The sequence below is a fragment of the Anser anser genome, assembly GCF_964211835.1.
Source record: "Anser anser genome assembly, chromosome: 13".
Classification (NCBI taxonomy): domain Eukaryota; kingdom Metazoa; phylum Chordata; class Aves; order Anseriformes; family Anatidae; genus Anser; species Anser anser.
Window position 1 is genome coordinate 13857196 of NC_139734.1, and position 27496 is coordinate 13884691.

Consider the following 27496-nt stretch of genomic DNA (forward strand, 5'->3'; position numbering starts at 1 on the left):
GGGGGGACAGCGGGGGGCGGCCGGCGCCTCGCCCAGCGGCGGGGGCAGCGCTCGGGGCCGCTCTTTGTCTGCGGCGGGGCCGGAGGGAGGCGGCCCCGAGGGGGTCCCCGCCCCGGGCAGGAGCCCCCGCCCGGCGGGGCCTCGGCTCGGCCGTGCCCGGGAAGGAGGGGGGGGGGGGGGGACGGGGCCTGTCGGCGGGCGGCCCCGCGCTCACCTGCAGCCGGCGCGGAGGGCGGGCGGGCGGGCGGGCGGGAGGGAGGCGGCGGCGGCGCCCCGGCAGCAGCCCCGGAGCCGCCCGGCCCGCACACAAAGCCGCGCAGGCACCGCCGGCGGGACGCCGGAGACACGCCCCCCCCGCCGCGCCGGCCAATCGGAGCCCGCGCTCCCCGCCAAGCCCCGCCCCCCGGACCGGCTCCGCGCCAATCCACGCCTCGCCGGGGTGCCCCCCCCCCCGGGCACCGCCCGCTCAGCGCGCCACACACGGCCCCGCCCCCTGCGAGCGAGCGAGGCCCCGCCCCCTCGTTTACATACAGGCCCCGCCCCCCTCGTTTACATACAGACACCGCCCCCCCTCGTTTGCATACGGCGCGCCGCCCCCTCCCGGTGCCGGTGGCGGTACCTTCGGGCCGGTACTGCGCGACGATGGTCACCGTCTGCCCCGCCCGCTTCAGCGCCGCCGCCGCCTGCTCGTGGGTGGCGTTGCGCAGGTTCACGCCGTTCACCTGCCGGGACACCGCGGCTCCGTTGCACCGGGACTTCCGTCGCACCGCGGTACCGGTGCTCTCCGTGTCCCCGTCACCCAGCCCCTGCTCCGCCGTGTGCCTGCGGTACCACCGCCCCCTCCCGGTACCGACACCCCAGTACTGATACCCCCGGTACCAACATCTCCGGTACTGACACCCCCGGTACCAATATGCCTGGTACTGACACCCCCAGTACTGACACCCCCAGTACCAATACCCGCAGTACCAATACCCCTGGTACTGACACCCCCCATACCGACACCCCCCATACCGACAGCCCCAGTACCCATACCCCAAGTACCGACACCCCCAGTACTGACACCCCCGGTACCTATACCCCCGGTACTGACACCCCCCATACCGACACCCCCCATACCAACACCCCCCATACCGACAGCCCTGGTACCGACACCCCTGGTACCGACACCCCTGGTACCGACACCCCCAGTACCCATACCCCAAGTACCAACACCCCCAGTACTGACACCCCCTGTACCAGCACCCCTGGTACCAACACCCCAGCCAGCACAGACCCGGGGCTGCCCACCCCACCAGCCCCTGCTCCATGCCAGGACCACGCCGGGCAGCGAACCACAGGGCCCCGCACCCAGGGCCCAGGGCCACACCAGCACTGCGGGATGGATGCTGCCGAACCTGCTGCCGAACCACGTCCCCGCAGCCCCGGTACCCCCGGACACGGGTCTGCCCCCACCTGGGTGCCCGGTGCCCGTCCCTCCCCGCCAGGCCAACTCACCGAGAGGATGCGGTCTCCCCTCCGCAGCTCCCCGCTGAGGTCGGCGGGGCCTCCGGCCAGGATGAAGGACACGAAGATGCCCTCTCCATCTTCCCCCCCGACGATGTTGAAGCCCAGGCCGGTGGAGCCTTTGTGCAGGATGATTTTCCGGGGCTCTCTGGAGGGACAGACAAGGGACATGGGGACGTCAGGGTGACGAGAAGCAACGCGGGTGATGGGGCCAGGGGCCGGGGCAGGGGAGGTGCACCGCACAACTGGGGCTCACAGTGACACAAAGCAGTATGCACACGGGGACAGAGCATCAGCTGGGGGGGTCACGCATGGTGCGGAGGCACCGGGAGCCCAGGCACTGGGGATGGTGCCAGGACAGGGGAACCGCAGCCCTCTGCACCCTGCACGGCCCACGTGCCCGCAGCCGCACAGCCGCACACGGCGCAGCCCCGCACGGCTGCACACCAGCAGCCCTAAATTTTTCAACGATGACTTAATTCTTCTGCAGTTCAAACAATAGGCAGGCACAGGCAGAAAGACTGCCCGGCATCGCAAAAATCCAGCGCCGATTTTCAGCTAGGAAAAAATAAGCGCGATAGGAACGGCAGCAGCTCCCAGCTCAAGGGCTGCGTTAAAAGCACAAGGAACAAGTGACGCCAGCGAGCGCACCCTGACAAAAAATGCACGGACCGACAGCAATTGCCAGCCGACGCGACGTCGGGGACCATCGGCATGTCGGCTCGGTGACCAAAATGGATGGGCTGGATGCGGGGTGCGTGCCGCAAGGACAGGACCCACCCGCGTCCTCTGGGATGTGGCAGAAGCGATGCCAGAGCCTCAGGCACCACCACGGCACTCGCGGTGGATCCTACGATGCTGGCAGCCCCGTGCTGAGGGAAGGCTGGGGCAGGGGGCTGCCCCCCGGCTGCTGTGGCAGGCAGGAAGGTGGGGAGGCCCAGGGGAATAACGCTTGGCTCAGCAGCCAGCACGAAGGCCCGCAGCCCGGCAGCGTTCTCCCAGGCGATTCTCGCAAGCAAATGTCTTCTTCATCCCCCCCCTGGCCAGCCCGGAGCATCAGTGCCGTCACCTGGGCTGACGGGGGAAGGTTTTGGTGCTTTCAGCGCTGCAGGAGGCAGGATTTACCTCCAGGGACCCAAGCCAGCACCCCAGGAACAGCGTCCCACCTTCCCTCCCCTTGGGGGAGTCCCGATGGGCTGAATGTCACTCAGACAGCTCGGGCTGTCACCTTATAAGGAGCAAGGACAGCAGGAGACAGACAGACAGACAGACAGACGTGAAGGACACCCAGCCCTGCCCGACCCTCCCGGCTGTGAGCAGCTCCTCTCCCCGTGCCGTGCCGCGTCCCCACCCCGTACCTCTGCTCGCACTTGCTCCCGTGGCCCCGCTGCTGCCTGGCAGGGGACAGGGGCGGCCGTCCCCGGTAGGACATGGAGGAGGAGACGTTGACGGTGAACATCGTGGCGTGGCGGGGCCGGCCAGGAGGGCGAGGGGCAGGAACACCCCGAGCTCCGCGCCCCGCGCTGTTCCTCTCTGCCTCCCGCCTGGCGCGGCGGCGGGGCACGCGGCTTCCCGGTCCCATACCCACACCCTGGGATTTTTATGGCAGCACGACAGGACGCAGGCTTTGGCGCCTGCTAGACCCAGTGGGCTTAACCCCTTCCTGCCCCCCGCTGCGCATCGCCGGGGCACCTCTCCCTCCAACGCGAAGGCACAGCAGCATCGCAACCGCAGCCTACGGCAGCTCCGCGTGTCAGATGCAGCAGGGGCCGAACCTTGCGTCCTCCAGAAAATACCGCCTGTATCCTTACAGCCTCTGGACACGTTTGAGCTCTGAGCTCAGCAGAGCTCAGGACTTGGGTTGGTTGGGACACGCTGGGGCTGGGGGGACCCACGAGACTCCACGCGGACACCAGTGAGCTGCCCCCCCCTGGGATCGCTGGGTCCCATGGAGGCTCAGCGCCACGTCCTGGGGCTGCCACCAGCACTTGGCTCTGCTGCTCAGCCCCCAGGTCCTCGCTCCACTGCTGCTTGTGTGTTTGCCTGGGAGCCTGCCCAGCCTCGGGGTCTGAGCAGCGCCTTGTTCCTGGAGCCTGCTCCTCTGCTCCCGGAGCGGTGGTGGGGAGGCTGTGGGGCCAGGTAGGTGCAGGGGGCTCCCAGGGGCAGGGAGGGCTGCAGCTGTTTGTCCCTCTGCAGCAAATCCTTGCCTGGAGCTAGAGATTTTCCTGAGGAAGAAATAGGTCAGGTTTCTGGGTCTGCAAGACCGTGCCTCCAACCAGCCGATGAACTCGCTCTGCCCCTTGCTTTTCGCTGCTGCCCTGGAGGAAGCATCCCCAGCATGGATGAAGACAGAAGGTAGAGAGACACCACAAGAACCAAGGAGAGGAAACAAAGCCCCAGGCAGGTAAGTCGCTTATCCCAGGTCTCAGTCACGGTACGCACTCCAGGCACCCTGAGCGGGACAACGTTCCTGCAGATGGATCCCACGCTGGACACTGTGGCATTGACACCTTGATCTGGGCACACAGCGGGGCTGTGCCAGCTCTGCAGGTCCGTGGTGCAGCTCATGGGGAGAGCAGCTGCTCTGGTCCCGGGCACCGCAGGACACGAGGGTCACTGGGGACACGTATGAGGAGCAGCTGAGGTCCCTTGGTTTGTTCAGCCCTGAGCAGAGCAGGCTGAGGGGAGGCCTCATGGCGGCCTCACAAGGGGAGCGGAGGGGCAGGCGCTGAGCTCTGCTCTCTGGGGACAGCGACAGGACCCGAGGGAACGGCATGGAGCTGGGACAGGGGAGGGTCAGGCTGGGTGTTAGGGAAAGGTTCTTCATGGAGAGGGTGGTCGGGCACTGGGACAGGCTCCCCAGGGCAGTCGTCGCAGCATGGAGTACAAGAAGCATTCGGACAATGCTCTCAGACACACAGTCTGATTTTTGGGTGGTCCTGTGTGGAGCCAGGAGTTGGACTCAATGATCCTCGTGGGTCCCTTCCAACTCGGGATATTCGATGACTCTATGATTCGAGGTCCGTGCTTGCAGCAGCACGCGTGCCGGCAGGAGGGGAAGAGGCAGCAGCCGGGGCGCTGGGCTCAGCCTGCTGCCGTGGGGCCCTCGCAAGGCAGCACCATCCTCTAGCGGCCGCCGGCTCCTGCTGCACCGCAGCCACCGCTGCTGGGTGGTGCCTGGGTCGCAGGATGCTCTCGTCCCTCTCTGGCCCGCCAGTAAGGGCATCAGCGCGTGTGGGATCCGCTGGGATCAGGGGTCCTTGGAGGAGGGACAGATGGTGCGGTGGCGCTGGGAATCAGTCACCTTCCGTGGTGCAATACAAACGGAGAAAGCGGAGCTCCTGCAGCACAGCATCCTCCCCCGGTGCCCGGGCAGCACACGAATGGCTGCATCCGGAGAGGAAGCAGCGCGGGGACAGGCTGTGGGGCCGGTGGTATCGGTGCCGAGAGCACACAGGAGACAAGGGCCTGGATGAGGCGAGCGCTGCAGAGGTCGTGGTGCACAGCAGGGCCCACCGAGAGGCGAGGAATGGATGGGGTGGACGCGATGGCAGGGGCTCTCCGGGACCACCTGCCTGATGCCCGATGGCACACCAGGGTCTTCCGCTCCGGGATCCATCAGCGTCACAGAATGGGACCGTCCCAGCCCGGACGAGGCTGCAGCCTCGCTCATAACCACGGAGCCAACCCTGGTCCTGACCCAAGCATCAGCCCTAAACACGCAGCTGGAACCCAGCATCCAGCCCTGGATCACCGCTCGCCTCAGGGCTCGCAGCACCTGGGCGCAGGTGGATTGAGGTCCCAGGCTTGGGGAGCACGGGGAGAGGAGCTGTACCAGGACCGAGAGCTGTGCCCCCCCCCAAGCCCCTCACCCCCTGCATGGCACCCACAAACAGAGGCTGTCAGCCACGGCTGAGGCTCCGCACCCGCTACAGCAGGGTATGGGGATGAGGTCAGGGAGAGAAAGGGAAGGAAGAGAAGGGGCAGGCTCTGGGGATGCCCGTGCCTGGCTCTCACCTGGTGAAGTCGTCGTCCCCAATCATGTGCCGAGGGATGGGCGAGTACCTGGAGGGGGTCACTTGAGGGGGGACGGTGTAGGCAGGTTTGTTCTCCACGCTGCCCAGGTAGCCCAGACTGGAGTTATGGCTTATGTGGTTGTCAGCCAAGGCTGAGAAGGCTGCAGGAGAGGAGACAGGCGTCAGGAGCAGAAATCGGCTTCAACGTGGATGGCAGAGACCAGCCCGGCATCTCCTGCCAGCTCCGGCATGTGCCATCCCCCATCCCCGCTGCGCCATCCCCCCCCTGTCCCCGCAGTGCCCCGGGGCTGCCGCACCGGCAGCGTACGTACTGCTGGCGTAGTCGGGGGGCGCGTACATGTCGTTGAGGTGCAGGCTGCCGGGTTTGGCCACTTTCAGGTACACCATGTCGGAGGTGTTCTTCAGGGCGGCCACCGCCTCCTCGTGCCGCACGTCCTGCAGGTTCGTGTTATTCACCTGCCGGGGGCAAGGGGGGCGGTGAGATGGTGGCTGTCCCCTCCCGCAGCACCGTCCCAGCAGGGACCCCGGGAAAGGGGACGAGGGATGGGCACCGCGGCACTGCGGGTGCCCGGCTGCCCACCGCAGGCACGGGGCTTACCGCCAGCAGCCGGTCCCCGATCTGCAGCCGCCCGTCCTTCTGGGCAGCGCCTCCCTCGATGATCTTGGTGATGTAGATGCTGTTGTCCCCGGGGATGTGCTGGTTCCCGATGCCCCCTGCGATGCTGAAGCCCAGTCCTGGGGATGAGCGGGAGGGGAGGAGCGGGGTGAGGGACGGCTGGCTGCACTTTGGGGCTGGCACTGCCAGCTCCCTGGGTTTTCCCACCCCGCTCCCAACCCAATGGGCCACCTTCTCGCTGCCCGGCCACTACGTGCCTCACCGTGGGGCTGCCCCACACCCTGCACCACGTCGCATCCCACCCTGCAACGCTGGGGTGGACACCCAGGGGACACCCCACACCAGCCCGTGGGACTCACCTTTGGGTCCCTTCATCAGGTTGACCTCCATGATGGTCTCCGGCGGGGGCTGCCGGCGCCGCACCACGAGCCGCACCACGGGGCCCGCTTCCTTCAGAGCCTCCACGGCTTTGCTGTGCACCACCTCGGAGACGTCCACGTCGTTGACCCGCAGCACGCAGTCGTTCACCCTGCGGGTACAACGTGACCCTGAGCTCCCAAGAACCTCTGCCACCCTCCTCCGGCTGTGCAGACCCTCGTGCAAGGGGGAACTGCTTGAGCTGGCCAGGTCCTGCTCTTTGGGATGAGGAGGTTTGCAGGAGGAAAAATGTGGGGTGACAGCGGGGTCCCTCCCCAGGGGGCGGAGGCAAGGGGGGAGGCAGCGAGGCTGGTCCCCGTGCTGTCACCCTGCTGGAGAGGGTAGATGGGGGAAGGATGGATCCTGCCCCAGGGCGCACAGGGAAGGAGGGGAGCCAGAGGCGGGGAGGGCTGGCAGGATGCTGATGGCAGGGGGATCCCTGCAGAGGTGACCTGGCCATGGGTAAGGGGCTGGAGGGGCTGGGAGGGAGCAGGGGTGGGGGCTGACCAGCGGGGCAGACGGAGTCAGGATCCGGGGTGACCCCCCCAGCCCCATACACTCACCCCAAACGTCCGTCCATGGCTGCCGCTCCCCCGGGGATGATTTTGGTGATGAAGATGCCCGGGTCATCTGGAATGTGGGGGTTGTCGATCCCTCCTGCTATGCTGAAGCCGAGGCCGGAGTTACCCTGCGGGAAACCACACGCGGCGCCTGTCCCACGCGGCCACTTGCTCGCTGGCAGCGCCGGTCTGAGAGCAGCGAGCCCCCCGGCAGCACCCCCCTTACAGCATCCGCCGTGGTCCGGGAGGGCAGCGGGCGCGTGGCTGAGGGGAGGCCGGCGCTCGTCAGCCCGGGCGCTCGGCACGGAGCACCCAACAGATGGAGCGGGAGCGTGGGAGCCGCCAGGACCTCCCTCGCCGCAACGTCTCTGCCGAGAGACTGAGGCAGGCAGCGAGCTGGGGGGACGAGGGGGTGGTCCTTGGCGGAGCAAACCTCCCCTCGCTGGCGGCTCCCCAGGAGGAGACACCGACAGCACAGCCCGTGCGGGGAAGCGGGGCTTGGACCGACCACCAGCATCTGTCCCCTGCGCACCCCGAGGCTCAGGGTGCCGGCTGGCTGGCGGCTCCTGCAACGCCGCGTTGGGTCTCGGCACCATGAAACAAGCGGCTCCCTCGTCAGCCGCGCAGTGCTGCTGCCAAACTCTGCCCTAGGGCAGCGGAGGGGGCTGTAGGGATGGAGATGAAGCCTGAAGAGGAAGGAGGGAGCCACGCCGTGCCCCTGTCCTGGCACGCTCGCTGTGTCCCAGCAGCGTCCCACTGCGAGCAGGCGCTTCTGCTGCCCAGCCCCGCGCTGCCTGCCCCGCTCACGGGACCCCGCTCGGTCACACACTTAGGGGCGCCGCTTCCTCTGCCGTGCCTGATGCAAGTGGACAATCACCGATTTTTTTTTTTCCCCTGCTCTGCCTTGAAAATCAGATGGCTCGTTGCCTTGTTTTCTCATGCGGAAGAGCTGACACTTAGTCACATCCTACCATGCCCGCCTCTCACACACCACTGCGCCCAGGCCAAGCACTGTCCCAGCCGCCCAGGGCTCCTGGGGTGCTGCTGCTCACCCAGTGGTGACGGGGAGCTCTGGAAGCCCCCTGACGGACCCGTGGCCAGGAGGGCTGCACCCACACTACGACACTGGGAGGTGTGGCTGCCTAAAGTGGACTCCTGACATTGACTCTGTCCGGCCCTGGAAGGGTAGCGTCTCTGCGATGCTGGCTAAGAAATCTGGAAACAATCCAGGAGTTGTTTTTTTTTTTTTTATTCCGATAAACCAGAAGAAATCAAGTTCAAGGGATTTCTTTGCTGGCATCGGGGCTGCTGGAGCCGTGGGGGGCAGCACCTGCTACAGACACGTGCAGTGTCCATCAGCCTACCGCCACGCTCCTCTGCGGGCAGAGCTCCCTTGGTTATTGCCCCAAAACGCTGCTGCCTTTGCCCTTTACAACAAAGACAGGGATCGATCACAGAGAGGTGATGCTGGGATATGCTGGGGTTGCCTCTGGGAGCTGAACATCACAGCAAGGGGACAGTCCCTCACCTGCAGGCGGCAAGGAGTTCCTCCTGCAAGGAGATGGGGCCGTAGTGGTCCCACTGGGCCAGGGGAAGGGGACAGACCTGGGTCAGGTCCGTGCTGGTCCTGGCCCTGCATTTCCCTTGTGGTTTCTGGCTGCCTGGAGCCAGGTAGCAAATCCCCGCAGCAGCAGAGCAGTGAGAGCTGCATACCAGCCTGACCCCGCCAGCCCCCCCCCGGCTGTGGGCTGAGGATGCTCTGCAGCATCCCCGAAAACAAGGCTTTTGCCTCTAAATAGGGCCCGGAGCAGGCAGCACTCAGCCCAAAAAGGAAGCATCCCCTGGGCTCGTTTCGTCAGGCACGCTGGGGAAGCGGTGGGTGAGGCTGCAGCCCCAGATAACCTTCCGTCCACCCACCTCCGTGATGCAGAGCCGGGGGGAGGAGGGGGATGACTAAAGGAACAGGAGAACGAGTGATGCGTCTTCCCCTGCGCTGCTGGCCAAGCGGCGAGGAGGAGGCCCTCGCCTCGCTCGTGCCGCTGTGCCAGGCGATGGAGACCCTGCACGGGGTGGGACAGGGCTGCCCCCCGGCACGCAGCGGCGGAGGGCTGCGGCTGCGGAGCCCTGCGCTCGTCCCGTGGTGCTGCCTGGCCCTGCTGTGCCCACGCCTCGGAGCAAAGCTTGGGGCAGCTTTTCCTGCTCCCTCCCCATCCCTCCCGCACACAGAGATGCTGCCTCTGCGCGCCACCCGCTGCTCCCAGGACCGACCCCGTCCCCCGTGGGAGCCGATTTTATCGGCTGTGGCGCAGCACCCAGCGTCAGCTCTGCGTGGCCAGGGTCTCACCAAGGGACGGGGGAAGGCGCAGGCAGGAGCTCCCCCCGCTGCAGTCCGGGCTACAAGAAAACCTGTCCTCGCTGCTCAGCGTCAGCAGGCTCGGTGCCCCGCGGCGAGCCAGAGCCAGCCACTGGGGCAGGGGGGCGGCAGCTGGGCGAGAGGCGAGAGACAGAACCCCCCCCCCCGCGAGTGCAGCTCCTTCTGCCTCCATTTTCTGGCAAAGACGGTGACAAAGAGCCCCCCCCCCCCAGCCCCAGCTCTGCGCTGGCGGGGCTGCGGGGGCGAGGGTGCGAAAGAGGGAGGTGAGGGAGAAACCCTCCTCCCTCCCTTCTGGAGGGGTGCGCGGGGGGAGCGGTGAGCCCAGCCCCCTGCCGCGGGGGAAGGAAAGCCAGACACCCCCAAATCCCTCCGGGGAGGGGAGCGGAGCCCCCCCCGTGCCCATCAGTGTGGGGGCTGAGTGGGGGCTGCCATGGGGAAGGCGCCCGCATGGTCGGCACCGTGCCGCCCGGCCAGCACTTACCCTTTCCAAGACGATCTCCTCGTATTTAAACATCCCATCGCTGCCGTTCACCTGGGGAGAGGGAAAGAGCGCGTTAGGGCTCCGCATGCATCCCGGGGCACTGGAATATGGAGAATCCACCCCAAAACCCGTGCCGTCACAGCTGAAAACCTCAAATGCAGTTGTGCAAGCCTGCCCTGGAATTAAACTGCTCGCTGCTTTTCTTTCTGGGCATGACCCAAAGCCCACTGACTTTAATGTACTTTAGCTCAAACCTTTTATTCTGGCAGCTCATTTTGTGAGGAATGAAAAGGAGCTCAACCAAATCCACACAAAGCAATGACGCCTCTGTTACCCAGCATGTAATTAACCTCGGGAATTCACTGCTGCAGGAAGCAAGGAAAGGGGCTTGGTCGACTGGAAAAAAAAAGAAAGGTCTGTAATAACACAATGTACATCTTCAGCAGCTTATATCTTCTAAATGTTTTTGCAGCCTGGTTTTGTTAACATGGAAGAGCAAGTAATTTGGAATAATCTGTTCTGTTGAATTAGTTGGTCACAAAGGAAACAAAGTGGTATATACACCTTTCGTATAAGGTGCCCCTTAAACAACAGAATGGTATAGCCTCGATGCTGCATGCCATACTGCTCCCTGCACTCAAGAAACTCCCACAGCCATCACGTCAACGATGATGAAATGTAACGGTGAGGGGCCTGATCGCCTCTCACACGAAGGGGCTGAGAAATGGGCACTGGTTATCAGAAAGAAAACCAAAAGCAAAAGGGGTGCAGCTGTAGGCTCTGAAATAACAAACGCTAAATGCACAGGTCAAAAACTTCCATTTTCCCCATCACCACAAACGTACAGAAAAATAAGGTGGCAGTTTTAAAACGCACTCGAACAACTTTTTCGCCTGCATGCTCCGGGTAACATTAGTCAGGCCATAAGCAGCTGCGAAGGCCTCAGAATAAGGAAGATTTGAAAACGACTGCATGTTCAAACCTCCGGGGTTGTTACGTGGCCACAGGACTTTGGGAGCGGTTGGCTCAAACCTCACACTTCAGGTCCCTCTGGGAGACGGGGGACCTGGCTACAGGGCTGCAAGGCAGAGGAGCTGGGCTCAGTCCCCTGAGCAGTTTGTGGGTTCGTAATGCAGCTTTTAATCTGGTCATCAATGGATGGCTTGCGGGTGGCTTTCTGTGAGCTCCCAAACTGGTGTTGCTGTGCTCTTGTTCATGGGTGCCCTTGTCCAGCGCCAGCTCCCAAAGCTGCAGCCGACCCTCGGCTCCACGGCTTTCCTGTCCCTGAATGTGCCCTGCGGGACGTTAATGGAAAGGGAGCACAAAAGGAGGGTGACCATGGCCGAGGCAGGCACTGAATGGCACAGCCGTGTCCCCACAGAGTGGTTTTGCCCAACCTAAGTGCTCTTCAGTGCTGCAGAGGCCCCCACTGCAAGTCCCCCAGCCCGTTGTGGGTACCGTGCTTCCAGAAGAATGAGGCTGGAGAAAGCCCGGGGCAGCGGGATGTGACTGGGGCTGTGGGGAACGTGGGCCAGAAGAGGAGGCTGAAGGGATTGCGGTGGGTTTGCCCTTGAAGCGACAGAAGGAAAACACAGACCCAAGACACAAATGCAAACGGTGGCAGCAGAGGAAGGACAGGAGCCTGCTGGGGATGCACAGCATGGGTCAGCCCGGCGGTGCTCAGCCCCGGCACCGCTCCAGGCCAGGCCAGCTCCAGAGCCTTGCAGGACCTTTGTGTCAACTGAGACCACCAGAAGGAGTCAGAGGCCTGAAACAAGGGAGATCCAGGTGGGACATAAAGAAAGCTTTGGGAAAAAGGAAAGCCTCAGGATGTGCTGTTAGGGTTTCGACAGCTGCGGAAACATCGTTGGGCTGGAGTCAGGCAAGGCCACCCCTCGGAAGGGCTTCAGGAGTTGGGAGGCACTCGCTAGGTGTGCTGGCAGACCTTCTCCCCTCCAGCTCCTGCTCTGCCCATGAATGCTGGGGGCACAGACGCTGCACCCCCTCGGCCAGCACCGGCACGGTACAGAGCAGGGGGAAGACGAGCCCTCCACGGGCAGGGACGTCGCTGCCTGGCTGCAGGACCCCCCCGCCACCGCTTTTCCTCCCCGTCCCACCGCACTGACTAATCCCGAGTCCCCCTCACCGCCTCCCTCGCCCAAGCCCCCGGGCTCCTCTCGCCGCCGCAGTTGGTGGCCCGGCGTGCGGTGCGTGGCTCTGCCTCCCCCCCAGCTTTCCAGCAACTCAGATTCCTGGCACCCGCCGCTACTACACACATTGTCCTCTCCGCTTTGGCATTAAACGCTATTGCCACACAGACAGCCATATGCACACCCACGGCCGCAGAGGAACAGCACATACATACCTCCAGGATGGGGATGTGCAGAAAACTTTGACAATCTGTGAGCCGCAGGGAGAGCCAGCAGCGCCCGCGCCGGGAAGCACCCGGGCAGGGACCCGCGGCACGGGGTGTGGGGGCACCCGGGACGTGGCCCCACGGTGCTCCCCCTCAAAACCTTGGGGTTGTCAATGGCGAGGGGCATTTCGTATTGCATTCTGTGTCATGTTTTGCATCGTTCCCTGAAAATAAGCAGGGTCGGCACCTGCCCAGCACAGCGTGTGCCAGGTGAGCCAAGCCTGGACGTGAAGTTCTAGCTCTGATTACGTCTCCAAAACCCGTGCAACAGAACGCCAGTTAATTGCATAAGGAAGCCAAATGGAGACCTTAATATATACCACGTAACCAAGGGAACAAGCCAACAAAGCAAACGTTCCAGCATCGGAAAATTGAATACCAGTCACTCACTGACGGCAAAACCCGCCCGTGGCACCCACCGGAGCCACCACGGCCTGAATGTGCCACAGGCTGCTGTCCCTGTGCTCGCAGGGGGCACGCCGTGCTCCTCCCCAGCTTGCTTTGGGACCGTGTCCCATGCAACATGATGAGAAACTCCCAGGGATGCCCTGATTCCCTGTCCAACTCTCTGCTGAGCTCCCTCCCAATGTAAGTGCTGCCTTCCTGTTAAGGGAGGGGTGCAGACCTGACACATTTTAGCTCCTATCTGGGGCTTGTTTGGGAGATGTCTGGCTTCAGGCTTTCATGGGGGTGTCCTGGGATGTGTCCCGGGGCCATCCCTTCCTGGGCAGGGTGAGCCCACCCCACTCTGCTTTCATTTCCCTGGGTACCACCTGCAAAGCTCAAGGGGGTGTGCGGCTCAGTAGCTGTTCCCAGCACAGCCCAATCCTGAGCAGCAGCTGGTTTGTAATGGAGAAGAGTCAGGGTATTTTTTCCAAGCCCATCCCACGCAGCAAGCCCACCTGAGGCCTCAGGAAGAGGCCCCCTCTCTGGCCTTCGCTTCTCTTTCGTGTTTTGAGCAGCAGGGAAATAGTTAGCGATGATGACATTTAAATCATCAACAGAAGGCTGCAGAGTTAACACTCATTTGATAAACAGAAGAGCGCACACCTTCCAGAGCTACTGCAAGCTGTCTGCAGGCTCAGCCGGCCAACACCGCACCGTCGCACGTGGAACGCAGTTTGCAATTTGCTAGAGAGTCAGGGTTTTTTCAAAAAAAAAAAAAAAAAAAAAAGGAGGCCAAATTTAGAAGGATAAGATGGGGTTCCTCAAACTAACCCAAATAGCCCAACAGGCTGCAAGAAGAATAACCCACAGGAAGAGTAATCCTCCTGCTTTCTGAGCAGGATGTGGCCCATGCCTTGCTGTTAGCACGCGGTGGGGCCAGGCGCCGGCACCTCGCTTTGGTTGAGGCTGCAGGTCGGGGCACACAGCCGAGCCTTTGCCGAGCCCCACGACGGGGCTTTGCAGTGACCCTCCCTGCTCCCTGGCAGCAGTCTCTGCACACGCTGGGCAGAAATAACTTGTTTCAGCTTCAGAGAGGCAGCTCTGAAACACAGACAGCACTGCCTGCCATGGGAGCTGTCCTTCCGATGCTCCATCTACCCTCTAGGGACAGGGCGAGCAAAACACACCAGTGGATGAAATGGTGAGCGGCAACCTGGAGCAGTAGGTGGGTGCTTGTGTGAGCCCAGCTTGACTACCGTCTACAGACTACCTATCCTTCAGGGGCTGCTTTTAATACAGAAGGAAATTGATGAGGATTTTTTTGGGGTTTTACACCCTGGGAGTGCTGGGTTTGTAGCCGTAGGCAGCATAGCTGAGCACTGGCCCCGGCAGCAAGCGGGATGCGGGGCCGCAGCTCGTACCTTGTGGTGCTGGTGGTGCCACATGCTCTTGGGGATGGAGGTGGGTGGACAGAGGGACTGAAATGTGGAGCAGACTTCTTGATAAACAGCCGGGGCCAAATTCAGCCCAGCAGCTAGTCCAATGTAATCAATGGAGCTAGAACAGGAAGGAACTAGACCACATCCATCTGTTTATCATTAAGGAAAGCATTGAATAGTTAAGTAATTAAAGACTGGAAGACGTGACATTAACCCTTCCAAATACATACTGTACCAACAGGCTTCAGCTTTTGTTTTTGTAAAAGAACTCTGTGCCAGACTTGCCACTTCACCGTGTTCTTCTGCAGAAATCCCCTGTTGTGGCTCCTTTGCCGACCTGCGGAACTGCTGAGGGGAGCCTCTGAGCTTTGTTTTCCCTGGAGCCCGGCTCCCTGGGAAGGGGGTGACAGGATGGAGCAGGGCTCGCCCTGGCTCCAAAGTGGGGCCACAGCCATGTGGGAGACATGTTCTTTGCAAGCCATTTTTTGGCACTGAGTTTCCAGCGGGGAAGGCTGGTTTCTGCACTGGTACCACACAAAGCAGAACATCCTTTGGGTATAACTACTGGGTTCTGCCACGGCTGTATGAGGCTGCTGGGCCCAGGACCACCATCACCTTCTTCCCGAAAGCCAGGAGGCTTTGGCTCAGCATCTGAGGCACAATTAAACACTGTGTCCAGGGCTGCAGAGGGCCTGGCTGGGCTTCCCCTCCTTTTGGTAGCCCAACTGGCCCAGCACGGCTCTGATGTGCACCAAGCCTATGAGAGGCCGTGGGCTGACATCTGCAATTTGTTAGGAGGAAGGTTCGACCACCAGAAGTAACCCACAGCCTTCCGCCTCGAGTTCAAAGGCTAACCAAGTCTAATACAAGTCCCAGTGCTGCTTCATTAACATGGAAGGCAACCGAAACTTGCTGCATCATAAGAAAAACAGGTGCAAAGCACACAGCCCTGGCAAGCCGTCAACTGAGCTCCCTTTTGGGAAGAAAATGGGAGCACCCCCGAAGCACAGAGCCAGCAGTGCAGAAATCCACGCCGACCGCCCCGCTCCCTCCATCCCCCCTGCAGGAACGATTTGCAGACGCTCTGGTGAGGGATGCAGCAGCTCGCAAACCCTCTCTGCAACGAGCCGAGGAGGAGTAGCTCTATAGCAAGCCGAGAGTGCCAAGCGCACTATGGCTGCAAACACTCCCCGTCACCAAGCGCTGCTCAGCTGCTGGCAGCCGTGGCTCTGCTCAGCGTGGCCCAGCTCCAGCGGGGCTCAGGGCTGGGATGCGCTGCGGGGACGTGGCGCAGGCCCCAGGCTCCTCTGCCACCTGGCTGGGGCCTCCCCGGGTGGAGGAGCCTTGCTGCACCGCCGAGCACCGCTTGTGGAAAAGAAGTGAAACAAAACCAGGAGACTTACAGAGAGCCCTTGTTCCAGCGAGTCTGTGTTCACGATAATGGGAGCAGGGTTGGCCTGTGGGGAGACAAAAGCGGCATGTCACCGAGCTGAGCGCCGAACCCAGCCCTTCGTGGCGCACAGCCTCGCCCGGCCATGCCACCACAGGCCCTCCAGGCCAGGCAGAAGAGGGCAGCTGAGGAAGGGCTCTGCTCTTGGCCCTCCTCCACGTGCCCAGCAGCCCTGGGATGGACGTGGGGACACAGCACGGCTCGGGGCATGGGTCCCCTCCTCAGGCCTCCCAAACACCGTGTGGCCTCGGCTGCAATAAAGGAGACAGCGAACACCAGAAACTCTCTCTCAGCCTCGGGCCAGAATCACACCAGCACCAAAACTGACGTGAAATCCACGTTGCTGAGGGATTAGGAAATAGGAGGGGTAGGGAAGGAAGTCCTTCTGCAGGGGGGATATATTGCCAGCAGACGAGCCCTGAGACCTTCAGGCACCTTGCAGCAGCTGCTGCTGCCCCTCTAAACATGGGGAGACCACCATGGCCTGCAGAGGTGGCGGTGTTCGGACCCCCCATGTTCATTACCCCTGGGTAAAACCTCTGCTCGGTGCCCTTGGTTCTTCCTCTGCATCTCCTCACGCACACCTCCTGAGCAGATGTCACCCCTCTCTCGCAGGACACCCCCAAATCTGTCTCCATGCCCCTCTTCACCTCTGCCACCTGGGCTCTGCCCGTTAGCTCAGTTCATAGTTCAGGAGCTGCCCTCTGGGAGCTCACGGTGGCTCCCCTGGATTCCTTGCGGCTCCTCCACGGCTCTGAGCTGCTCCCAGCCTGACCCACTCGGCACGAACACCCCACAACTGGACCAGCACCAGCCCCGATGCTGCTGAGGCCAAAAGATGCTGAGGAGACGGCTTCCAGAGCGGCTTTTCACATTTGGGTAGAAACCAGGCTCGGTGAGGAGGCAACAGGCAGGGGTGGGCGCAGGAGGGACACGCGTGCAGCGGCAGGAGAAGGCAGGAGGCAGGGCCGAGGCCCTGAAGGCAGGGAGGCTCCCTCAGGGGAGGCAGACAGGGCAGTGCTCCAGCACCGGGGGCTGAGGTGAAGGCTACCCTGGGGGGGTCCCGCTGTGCCGAGTCGAGTCGAGCCGAGCCGAGCCGTGCCCAGTCAAGCCAAGCAGTGCCGTCCTGTGCCATGCCAAGCCATGCCGGGCTGTTCCGTGCCGTGCTGAGCCATTCCGAGAGCTGTCCAGCACCACAACCTCCTGAAGGTGCTGTGCCATGCCTGCAGCGCTGCCCTTTCCCCCTGGAGCATCCCCAGCTTGGGGAGGCTTCTCAACAAGAGCGTGAGGGAGAAGTGGAGGAATTCCTAAATTCCTAAAGAGGAGGAATTTCAGACTAATACAAGGCCAACATTCCTCACCGGCATACACCAGCAAGTGGTGCAAAATCTGGAAGGTCGGGGGTGCGCTGGGATCATCATTCCAAGGTTTGCGTGGAAAGCAACAGCCAGAGCTGGATGGGGAAATGCTGAGAGACATGAGCTACAAGGGGACGTGAGTCCTCTGCCTTGGGGCATCACAAATATCAGTCAGGGCAAGGAGCAACTGAGTCATCGTGGAGGCTAGGGTAGCAGTTAACTGGAACCACGGACTGTCCAATACTGCGGGTTGCACGGCCCGGTGGCCTCTCTAAATCTGTGAGACTTTCTCAGGAGCAGACTACGGCCTCGCTGCCCTCCTCTGGTATATATCTCCCTGATGAAGACCCACCTCACCCCATAACCCAGCACTGCACTCCCCACCTTATCCTGCTCTAGCTGACGGTATTTCCGGACTTGGGGTTTTGTAAGCGGGAGAGTTAAGGGTCAGCTGGACTGTAGTTCTGATCTTGCCCAGAAAGGTTCTGCTCTCATAAGGATGGGAGCAGGAGGTACTTAATTTGATTTATTCAGATGCTTTCTGATCTTTCCTGCAGCTGTAACTATTGGTTACAAACCCATAGTTTTTATGGCAATTAATTCTCTAGCTCAGGCAAATATGACCACTTCCAAGCTCTCCTGCCAAACCCCTCCCACACACGTAAGAGAATCACAATTTTCAGGTCCAATGTCTTGGGATCTCCATGGCCCAGAAGCAGTGTTAAGCTGGGAATATCCCCCCTCTGGCAGTACACAGTCCTTGTATTTAATCCAGATAATTTGTGAGATAGCATATATTAAACCTGGCACTGGCTTTTATTAGTCCCCAGTGCAATTCTAGGAAGGGATTCCACATTTCAAGGCAAAAAAGCAGCACTTCTACTGCCAGCAATTAACAAACGGTGGATGTTTGAACCTTGGTGTGCCAGAGGCCAGCTCTTATTAGATGAGTTTCCAGGAAGGATGCAGAAGAGGCAGCCTAAGTAAATGCAGTCCATCACGTGCCCCCTGATTTATGACATGAATTCAACCCCACAAATGATGCTTTGGATCCCTCCCAGGGAGAAGTGCTCTGTATGATAATGTTATAGAGGCGTTTGCAGGTCCAGCCTGAGTCCTCCAGTGAGCCCCACTGCAGTCTCTTTGCTGAATTACTAATAGCCCACAAATCACACATCGCATTGCCTCACTCACACAGCGGTGAGCCCTAAGGACATATTTTGTCTAGCCTGCTCGCTGCGCACTGAGCATCCTTTGCAGCCATTCCACACTAGTGATTTTTACATCTCAGAATACTGCTAGGAGCACAATTTCCCACTCAGGCTCCAGATGGGACCCAGGAGATGCTGAATGAGAGTGGCTGCTTAAAACGAAGTCGCACATGGTCAGAAGGAATTCAGACCAGGAAATCCCCGTTTGCCTCCTGTGGCCAGCTATTCCAGCTACTACGAGAAAGGTGATTGGATTTTAGCTCTGACTTCCACTTCCAAATATCCCAACATTTGCACCTTGCCTGGTAGCATAGGCTCCACTTCTCTAGGCCCCAGTGACCAGGGAAAACTTGAATCCTGACCTTCAAACCTCACCCCCCTTCAACGCTATTCCCTTCAGCTCCTGTTGCTGCCCAGATTTTCCCAACAGCTGTCCTCTGCCTCGCTGGCTTTGTGCCTAGATCAATCTCTCTGCATATGTGCGGTGACCCCCCTCACTCCCCAAGGTCCTCCTTGAGTCCCACCTTCCCCGCAGCCTTCAGACACTGAGCCGCAGGATCCGTGCAGCTTCTGCCTGGTGGAGGGAGGCCAGGGCACCTCCAGCTCCACTAGGCTTCGGTGGTCATGCTGCCGTGTGGTGAACGCCACAGGGCTTGGACCTCTTTTCACTTGTAAACCGCCAAGCACCAGCAGGGCTTGGTAAATAATAATAGTGTGATGAAGCGTTTTAGACGGAAGAGATCTGACAGCCCCCATTGAATGTGACCTGAATGCACAGCCCTGTTCCCTCTCCTCCCTGCATGCAGCAACCCCCTGCTCCTTAGGGCATAAATTACTTACCGTTCCCTATAGAATTGAGGGCATGGTTAATTCACCAGCATGTTCCTGCTGCCCAGCAAAAAATAACGATGATCTCTCTCCTGCTCTGGCTAGCAGAGGGCTTGGTAAATGTGCCTGCCTGATGGAGGAAGGCAGAGGCTTGTCAGCCCAGGGGCACTAGTGCCAGTCACCAGTGGGCAGTCAAGCTCCAGGTATTTTTAGTGCATCACCCCTTTGCCTCCGTTTCTATTGGTATCATCTGCTGGGACGAAGGTAGGATTTGCAAAACGTGACAATTTTCCAAAACTTCCAACTGAAAGAAAAGCTGCAATTAAATGCAAATGGAGGAGGATTGTTAGCGTGCTACAGAGGGAGCAAGGCTCATCCTGCAGCATTCCCACGAGGACTGGGTCGGTTCTGAACTGGAAGCCCAAGCTGTTCTCTCCATGCTGATATCCCCAAGATTTGCATCAGGTTCACATCCTCCGCAGATCTGGCACAGGGGCTGGCCTGCAGAGGTCAGGAATTATGTACCTCCTCCAGACAAAATAAATGTGCTGCAGACCGCTGAGACCTGCTGCAACTGGATTGTGCCCACACACAAACCCATCTCCATCTCAACCAGCAACAGGGCTGAAGCAGGAGCCTCCAGAGCTGACAAATTCATGTCTGGATGCACAGAGCTGGTCCCTGCAGGAGGCCCGCGTGCCCTGGGTGTCACGCACAAAGGGATCCGCAACACAGAGTGAATATTTGCTACTCTCAGCTCGTGCATAAGTAGCCAAGCACTAACTTATCTGCTTGATTTTTGCAACGTTCCCAGATTGGATCAGAGTGAAAAGTCTATCTGCCTTTTAATATCCTTTCCTTTATATCATCTCAGGTATAATAGCAACACTCAGAAGGAAATGGCTCTGGAGATAAGTGGAATTCAGTCTTTACATCCTTTTAAAAGCTCTCAGGGGCAGAGACCAAGTGGGGAGATGCCCAACAGAAGCATCTGAACCGGGTGGACAGGCGGGGCCAGGCTCCATCTGCTTTGTGTTTTTTTTTTGTTGCTGTTTTTTCTTTTTTTAAGGGTGTAAAATCTTGGTGAAAGCTGTGCATGTGCAGCGTGGAGAACAGCTGCTGCAGGGCAGGGCCCTGCTGTGAGCACGCAGGTCCTGGCACTGACGGATGCCGGGGAGCGGTGTCGGCGCGGGATGCACGGGGAGCGGGGTCACGCCGTGCAAACCCACGGACTTCCCAGGAGCGAGCCCAGGTCCCGGCGGCGCAGCATAGCCGGTGAGCCCGTGCTCGCCGCGGCTCACCCTGATCAGCGCTGACACGCTCATCTGTTTTGCGCCAGGCATTCCTGCCCTCCACGCAGACACTGCCTTTCCCAGCACCAACAGAGAGCCCAAACCTGTAGCTGCCAAAAACATCGTCTCCCAAAGCATCTGAGATGACACGGTTGTTCCACAGACACCCAGGTGTCGCTTCCAAGCTCAGCACAGGACACACACCTGATGCAAGAGGCTCCCCAAAGCCACCTCACAGCCTTCCCAACAAGAAATGATGCTCAGCGCATCACTCCCTGGAATGAACGCTGGCTCCGTGGTAACACATGGGTTCTTCCTACCTCTCAATACCAAATCCACGCTTTGGTCTTCCTACTCCTCCACTTCTTAATGGAAGAGGTAACAAACTGCTGCCAGGGGCTGTCCCCTTCTCACAGCTCTCTGTGACCACCTGGTTTTGCCTTCTCTCCACACTGTGGCCGGAGCTGAGCTCTGCTTGGGAGCATCGGAGGGCTGCAACCACCCCAGTGCAAGACGGATGAGCCGAGGGGTAGGATGACGGAAGGAAAACGGGCTGAAACCTTCTGGAGGCTGAAGAATTTCATGGCCAGAGATGAATCTCCCTTCCTTTTGACCAGACTAGACAAAATAACTCTTTTTGCACTTTGTTTTGCCCACTGGCTCTCACTCCTTGGGCTGGCTCCCCCTGAGCCTTTGCCATAACACCCCAGCAGCATGCCCTGTCCGGCCGCCTGCTCCCCACCCACCCGTGCTGGGCTCCCAGCCAGCGCCGTGCGCAGGCGGTGACACCAGACGTCCCCTCCAGGCTGCGTCAGGGACATTTCGCAGCTTGGTCACTTCGGTGGCGTGAGCAGCCCCCGCCCCGTGCTGCGCCTCGGCACGGGCTCAAAGCACCACGGGCATCCTGGAGATGGGGAGCGCCGGCAGAACTTGAAAGCTCCGTGGTCACAAGGATCGTTGGCAAAGCCACTGAAGTGCCCAGAGTTTAATGCGAACACAAGCAGCTACTGAGGGTTTAATCTTTGTTTTGGTGCTTTTCTTTCCCCCATTTTTTTTTTTAAAGACTACACTTAAATAGGGACTGGAAAAAGCCTTCACTCAGTGGGAAAGGAAGAAAGCTTCCCCAGACAGGAGCTCTGTGGAGTTTAAGTTTCCATTTAGAAGCCATTAAGGCCAGTGTGTTCATGCTTGAAAGTTAGACATCCTGTTCCAGGCTCAGACCGCTAAAATAAGTGACCCAATTTGCAGAGGTGCTGGGCTCCAATCGCTTCCTTCTGACCTGATGTTGCCAAATAAAAATGACTCTATTCCTTTTTGCAGAGGGAGAATTATTATCATCTGAAAAACCTGCATGCCTCCCCCCTGACAAATGCAAATATACAGGGGAAGAAAGAGTGAAGAAAGGACGGTATTAAAGATTTCTTTGGGTTTCAAATATCCTGCTTTTTTCTCTAAGTTCCAATGCACGCCTAGGTACAAAATTTCAATAAACTTGTTTCTGTGCTGCAAAAGCAAACCAAGATCCATCACCACGGCCTCAAACTAAATTACAGTTAATATGAAGGCAACAAGAGGGTATTCAGGTCCCAGGGTGCTCTGAAGTGCCACATGTCACCAAAAATAATTACAACCCCTGAACAGTCCCTCAGCGAGCCCTGCTCAAATGAGCTTCTGCAGACGAAACTGTGAACCGCATTTCAAATTCAGGTATTCTGAGCATGTTAAATGCTCTGTTAAAGCCTTTTCTCTCCACATTACTGATACACGTTCATAGCATATTGCTGGAGTTACAAGTGCCCTTGAGGGATCCCCACATCGTCCCGTGTTTGCACGTGCTCCAAACAGCCACGAGCGCTTGCACGCCCTGTGCCGCTCACAGCACCCTCACTGCCTTACAGGCGGAGCGAGGGTTAAGCTGATTCCCAAATTGCAGCCGGGATGCTGAGCCAGGGACACGCTGTCCCTCCGGGGCTGCCCCAGCACGCCCAGCTCCCCTACCCCAGAGCAGACCCGTGCCGGATCCGCTCTCCTCTGGGGACTGGAGACCAGGACCCCTCGGGAGGGCATCTTGCCTGGGGCTGAGCGCCGCAGCGCCCGGCACGGCACGCAGCCACGGCTGATTGTGGCCTGATTAGTCTTAATCACTTCCTCTCTCTAAATGAGCATCCGCAGCGAAGGAAGGAGCGGAAGCTCCTCCGATCATGGCAGATTGTGTGCAGAGGGCCTCACCCGAGCGAGGTGGCTCTCTGGGGATGGCCACAGCTTCTGCTTCGCTCCCACCTTCCCACCCAGGGTACCAGGATGGATGGACGGATGGACAGATGGACGGATGGATGGGTGGACGGGTGGACGGATGGATGGATGGATGACCCAGAGTTTGCCTCTCATGCCAAGCCCCCACAGACCCCTCCCTGCTTCAAGCACGCCCTGAGACCAGCCGGCAGAGCCCCACCACGACCCCAGAGATGACCAGGAATGGACGGGGCAGGTCCCACCACATCACTAACATCGAAGCCAAGGGGGAAGAGACCGTCTGAAAGCACAGTGCACAGGGGGGAACCCTCCGGCAGGGGAGGCTGACGTCTTCCTACCACCACCACGTTCCTCATGAGGAGCCATTTCCTCCACACTGGCCACTTCCCTGCTGGAAGCTGCCTGTCCTTGGCCTGGCTGCCTCACCACAGCGCTCTCCCCTTCCTCCTCCCCCAGCAACACAGCAGGGCCGCGTCTTCCTATTTCCAGTGGGTACCTCCCTCTTCCTCCACGCTGTGCTGATGGGATCTCTCCCACCTGCGTGGCTTCAGACTCGGCCTTCGCAGCAGCAGCCACATCTCTGCCACAGCCAGTTTGGGCCTAAGCTCTGCCGCTTCTCTGATGCTCTCGGGTGAGAGCAGGACACGGGACGCTCAGGGTGGGTGAGGGGATCAGTCCGAGCCAGCACGCGGGTGTTCAGGAATACCACTCCCAGGAGACACAGAGAGAAGGGAGGTGACCCCGGGAATGACCTGAGAAAGTGTTGGCGGGACCATGTTACTGGCTGGGTGGCAGGAAAAGAAGGTCCAGATCATCAGAAACAGCGGCTGCCTCAAAGGTCTGCGGGGTGAGGGGCCGGGCTGGTGGTGGGGCACGGGCTGGGGGAAGGAGAGCAGCTCGGTGCCTGGTTATAGCCACCCGAGTCGGTGGTGACGGCAGGATCACCAGACGGAGATGCCCGAGAAACAAGCTGAGAGGTGAAATCAGATGGAAGGAGATATATTAGGAACAGACACGCAGATTTACACATCGTGAGTGAGGAGGTGATAAGCGGGTCCGTGGGAAGGGAATGAAACTCTCGCGAGGGAGTGGGGTGCGATGAGGAGCGGTGGAGAGGGAAGACCCTGCGGGACTCCGGCTGCCAAGAGGACAGGCGGGGACAGCCGCCGGAGGTGGCGGGGCAGCCGGGGGACAGCCAGCGACCGCAGCGCGGGGCCGAGCGGGCGGACGGGGTCGGGCACCGAAACGCCCCGCTGAGCGTGAGGGAGCCAGGCACGAAATGCAAGTTTCACTACAGTTGTATCTACATTTAGGTTGCCAAAAATACCTCTGGCAGATTGGATGTCTTTAATTAAAAGGATGTCTCCTGTCTCCCGGCGTGACGCAGAGCTCGCCCTGCTCACGGGGCTCTGCACGGACACCGCGGGGGCTGTCCCATGGGGCTGCTCATCCCTGCCGTGTCCCCCCCCACCCTGCCAGTGCTGGGCAGGCCAGCGGCAGCACTTTCCTCAAATGCTCCCTCGTGGCACGGGCACAGAGCACAGGAGGAAAACTGACCCCCCCCTTCCTGTTTTGGCTTCTCTCCTTCCCTCCTTCCTCCCCTCCAAACACGGAGAACGCCTTCCTCCTTTCTCCTCCTCCACCTTCGAGTGCAAAGATTTAGCTAATTTCTTCTATGAATAGCACATGAGTAGCCATAGCAACATCACCCTGCCAACCTCACCACCTCCACTGCCTCCGTGTCCCCGGCACCCCGTTCCTCTCACCCTCCCTCGCACCTCCCCAGGGAACATCTGGGGCTCCAGCCCTTTCCCACGAAGCCACCCGCACTTGGCTCCCCGCCTGCCCCTCAGCGCTCACCCTCTTTCCCTCCAGCCCTGCCTGCCCATCGCTCAGAAACCTGGCCTGGCCACCACGTCCTCGCCGGGTGAAGGCCAGCTCCCCCCCAAGGCTCTTCCCCCCCTCCATTTCCTACCCCCCAGGAGCCTCAAATCTTTGCTGCGCCCAGCCAGAGGCTGTGCGAGGGCTGCTGCTTCCGCCAAGACTGTGCCCACCTCCTCCAGGTGATTCCCCAGCGCACGGGAGGAACTATAACAAGCAATGTTTGTGCGTGGAAAAACACCGCCTTCGGTGACACATTCGCAGCCCCAGACAGGCAGCGAGGTCCTTTCTCCCTCCTCCACCTGCCTGGCCACAAAACGCCTCCACCCAGGAGGCCCACGAAAGCCTGGTGTGGCCCCGAGCTGGTCAGGGACTCCCCGCGGTGCTGCTCTGACCCACCCCGCATCCCCCCGGCCCCGGGGGAGGGAGGACGGGGGACAGCAGGGCATCGCCGTGTGCCCGCAGGGAGGGCACCTCTGGCCGAGCAGGGCCGGGAGAGCCGGGGCAGCCTCCAGGGGCGGAGGGCACTTCCCAGCCACCCACCCCACGCAACCTTCAGCCGTGCCCTTCCCAGAAGGGAGGTGCGCATGCCCAGGGCACCCCAAATATGCAAAAAAAGGCTGATGAACCCCTCTGGAGCCCCATATTGGGTCCTGTTCCGGCACCAGCTTGGCACTGGGGACCCGGGGTGAGACAAGCCGTGGGGCTGGACCTTTCCCTGGCAAGGTGCCGGCTGCCTCACCCCGGCACGGGGAGCAGCCCCGGAGAAGGGGCTCGAGCACGGCCGAGCATCTCAGCGCTGCGCTCCTGAGCAGCCGTGGGCGTCACTGTGCGGGGAGAGGAGGGGTTTGGAGCACTTGGCTCCTCCAGCCGCTGCGCATCAGCGATGCTTCCCTGGATCGCGCTGCCATGCCTCCCCCAAAGCGGGGAGTCCTCCTCTCACCCCAGTCCGGTGGTGGTGGTGGGGGGGGGAGTTGTGTCACCCACCAGTGAGCGAGGGGGGACGGGGAGGGCGCAGGGCTGGATGGAGGGACGGAGAAGGAAACAATGGAGAGCAGCGATGGCAGCAAGCACGGGGAACGTGAAGCAATAAACAGTGAGATAAGGGAGAAGAAATGGAAGGGATCTCCAAAGGGAAAAAGGAGGAGGGAAGAAAAGCGAAGCAAAAAGAAATGAGAAACCCAGAGCGGAGAGATTTCCTCTCTCCCTGTGGTCAGGATTAGGGGTTCTCAGTTACTGGCATTGCCTGAGCAAGCTAATTTGTGTCCTGGGGAAGGGGAGAGGCAGAAGGAGAGGAACGACGCGCTGCCGGCAGTGGGAGGAGGTGCGGGTTGATGCTGGGACTGTGCTGTGTGCTGGGCACGTGTGGGCACAGCTCACACGCCGTGGGGCTGTGCACAGGGTCTGCGAGTACGCATGATGGCAGCAACACACACCGCCACATGCAACCGTGAGCATGTTCCCCGTGTCAGAGCATCTGCACACGCGGCCGCTCCAGCAAACGCGCTGGCTGTGCACCCTCCTCTGCTTGCACGCATGGGAGAGGAGAAAAAGGCTTGAACGGGGGGGTGGCGAAGCTCCCAGGGAGGTGAGCAGGTCCTCGCTTTGATGGGGAAGCCTCTTGGCCCTGCTCTGCCTCCTCGCCGCTCTGCCTGCTCCCACCTCTGCTGCTGGAAGTGCTTCCAGGGACAGGGACACCGCTTAAAGGGGCAGCCCTGAACAATGGCAGCCTTGCCTCTCCCCGGCGCTCTCCAGGTCTGAGGGGCTGCCTCCTCGTCTCCAGCAAAGCACAGCAGCTTCGCACCCGGCACCCGGCCAATTTCCACCCCCCGGAGCATGACATCTCCTGGCCCCCTGGAGCCAAAACCCTCGGCCAGGTGCGAGCATGGCTCGGCTGTTCCCATTTCACCACCTTTTGTCCCTCTGCCCACGGCCAGACCGGGAAGAACGTGGATTCCTGATGGCTCAGACACTTTGCACCCTTGGATCAGAAGGGGAACAGTGCCGAGGCATTTGCTGCAAAGCTTTACTCATTGCATACATTTGCTACACACCAGGGAGCAATCCTGCCTTCTCTGATACAGGCAGTGCACATACCACACACGTCATATTATACATGCAGACCCCGCTATGCTCACGTAGCCTCGCACGCTGGCATCCTCTGTCGCTTGCAATGCAGCGAGGAGGTTTTGATTTTCATCTTTTAAGGCTAAGGCTGAGCAGAGATTCCCTACGTGGACTTTGGGACCAGCCCAAGCCCTGGGGCTCTGTGGCAGCACCACAAAGACAATGATTTCTCTCCCACCACTGCAATGCACGAGGGGCTCCCCTGCCCAGCCGGCCACGGCAGTGCTGCAGCTGGCATCGCTTCCCTCCCAGCCTGCTTGCAGTCATCTCACCAGCAGCTCTGGGCCAGACCTTTCCTGCAAGCAGGAGAGGAAAGGAAAGGAGGGAGCAGACCGGCTCCAGTCCCCTGCTCCTACCCAGTTCCCAGAGCTCACCGCACTGGATGGAGCGAAGGAAAGAGATAGCAAAGGAAAGATGAAAACCACTTGCCAGAACCAGCAGGCGAGAGAGAGATGACACTGATTTTGATGCAAAGAGTGGCAGAGAAGCAGAGAGAAACCACAAGCAGGTTTATAGCGAGGTAGCCGGGGTTTTGGGTGCTTTCTGTAAACATCTTCTGAGCGTATCAGCTTGGAATCAGATTATTTTGACCAGAGCTACAGACTCAGACAGTAATGAAGAAAAACACAGAAAGGGAAGAAGAGGGTTGTGTTTTCCGAGGGGAAAGGAGGAGAGAATTCCCATTGATTCCTGTGTGTCTGCCTGCTACTGCATCTTGAAATAATAATTAGAAGGATCAATAAGAAATCATGTGAGGCTTGAAGATAATGAATGAAAGAGGCAGAAGAAGCAAACTGAAATGCCTTTCTTTAAAGCAGGGTAAATTGTTTTTCAGGCAGGGTCTAGCCTCCATTTTAATGCTT

The 27496-nt window shown here is 60.1% G+C and overlaps 1 protein-coding gene across 12 annotated transcripts in view; it reads right to left on the minus strand.

The window, feature by feature from the left end:
• The window catches only part of DLG3 (discs large MAGUK scaffold protein 3), a 77004-nt gene that overhangs the window by 24984 nt on the left and 24524 nt on the right, over window positions 1–27496 (minus strand). For 9 of the 12 annotated variants that reach the window (XM_083797941.1, XM_083797943.1, XM_083797939.1 and 6 more), the window contains 9 exons: window positions 15637–15690; window positions 9992–10042; window positions 7140–7264; window positions 6519–6688; window positions 6142–6278; window positions 5855–5999; window positions 5524–5683; window positions 1498–1654; window positions 620–722 (listed from right to left, as the gene is read on the minus strand). In XM_083797941.1, coding sequence (XP_083654067.1) covers window positions 620–722; window positions 1498–1654; window positions 5524–5683; window positions 5855–5999; window positions 6142–6278; window positions 6519–6688; window positions 7140–7264; window positions 9992–10042; window positions 15637–15690 — 1102 coding nt within the window. Of the gene's footprint in view, window positions 1–214; window positions 317–619; window positions 723–1497; window positions 1655–5523; window positions 5684–5854; window positions 6000–6141; window positions 6279–6518; window positions 6689–7139; window positions 7265–9991; window positions 10043–15636; window positions 15691–27496 lie in introns of those variants that run through there. The other 3 variants (XM_083797932.1, XM_083797937.1, XM_083797934.1) reach the window with 2 other exon arrangements.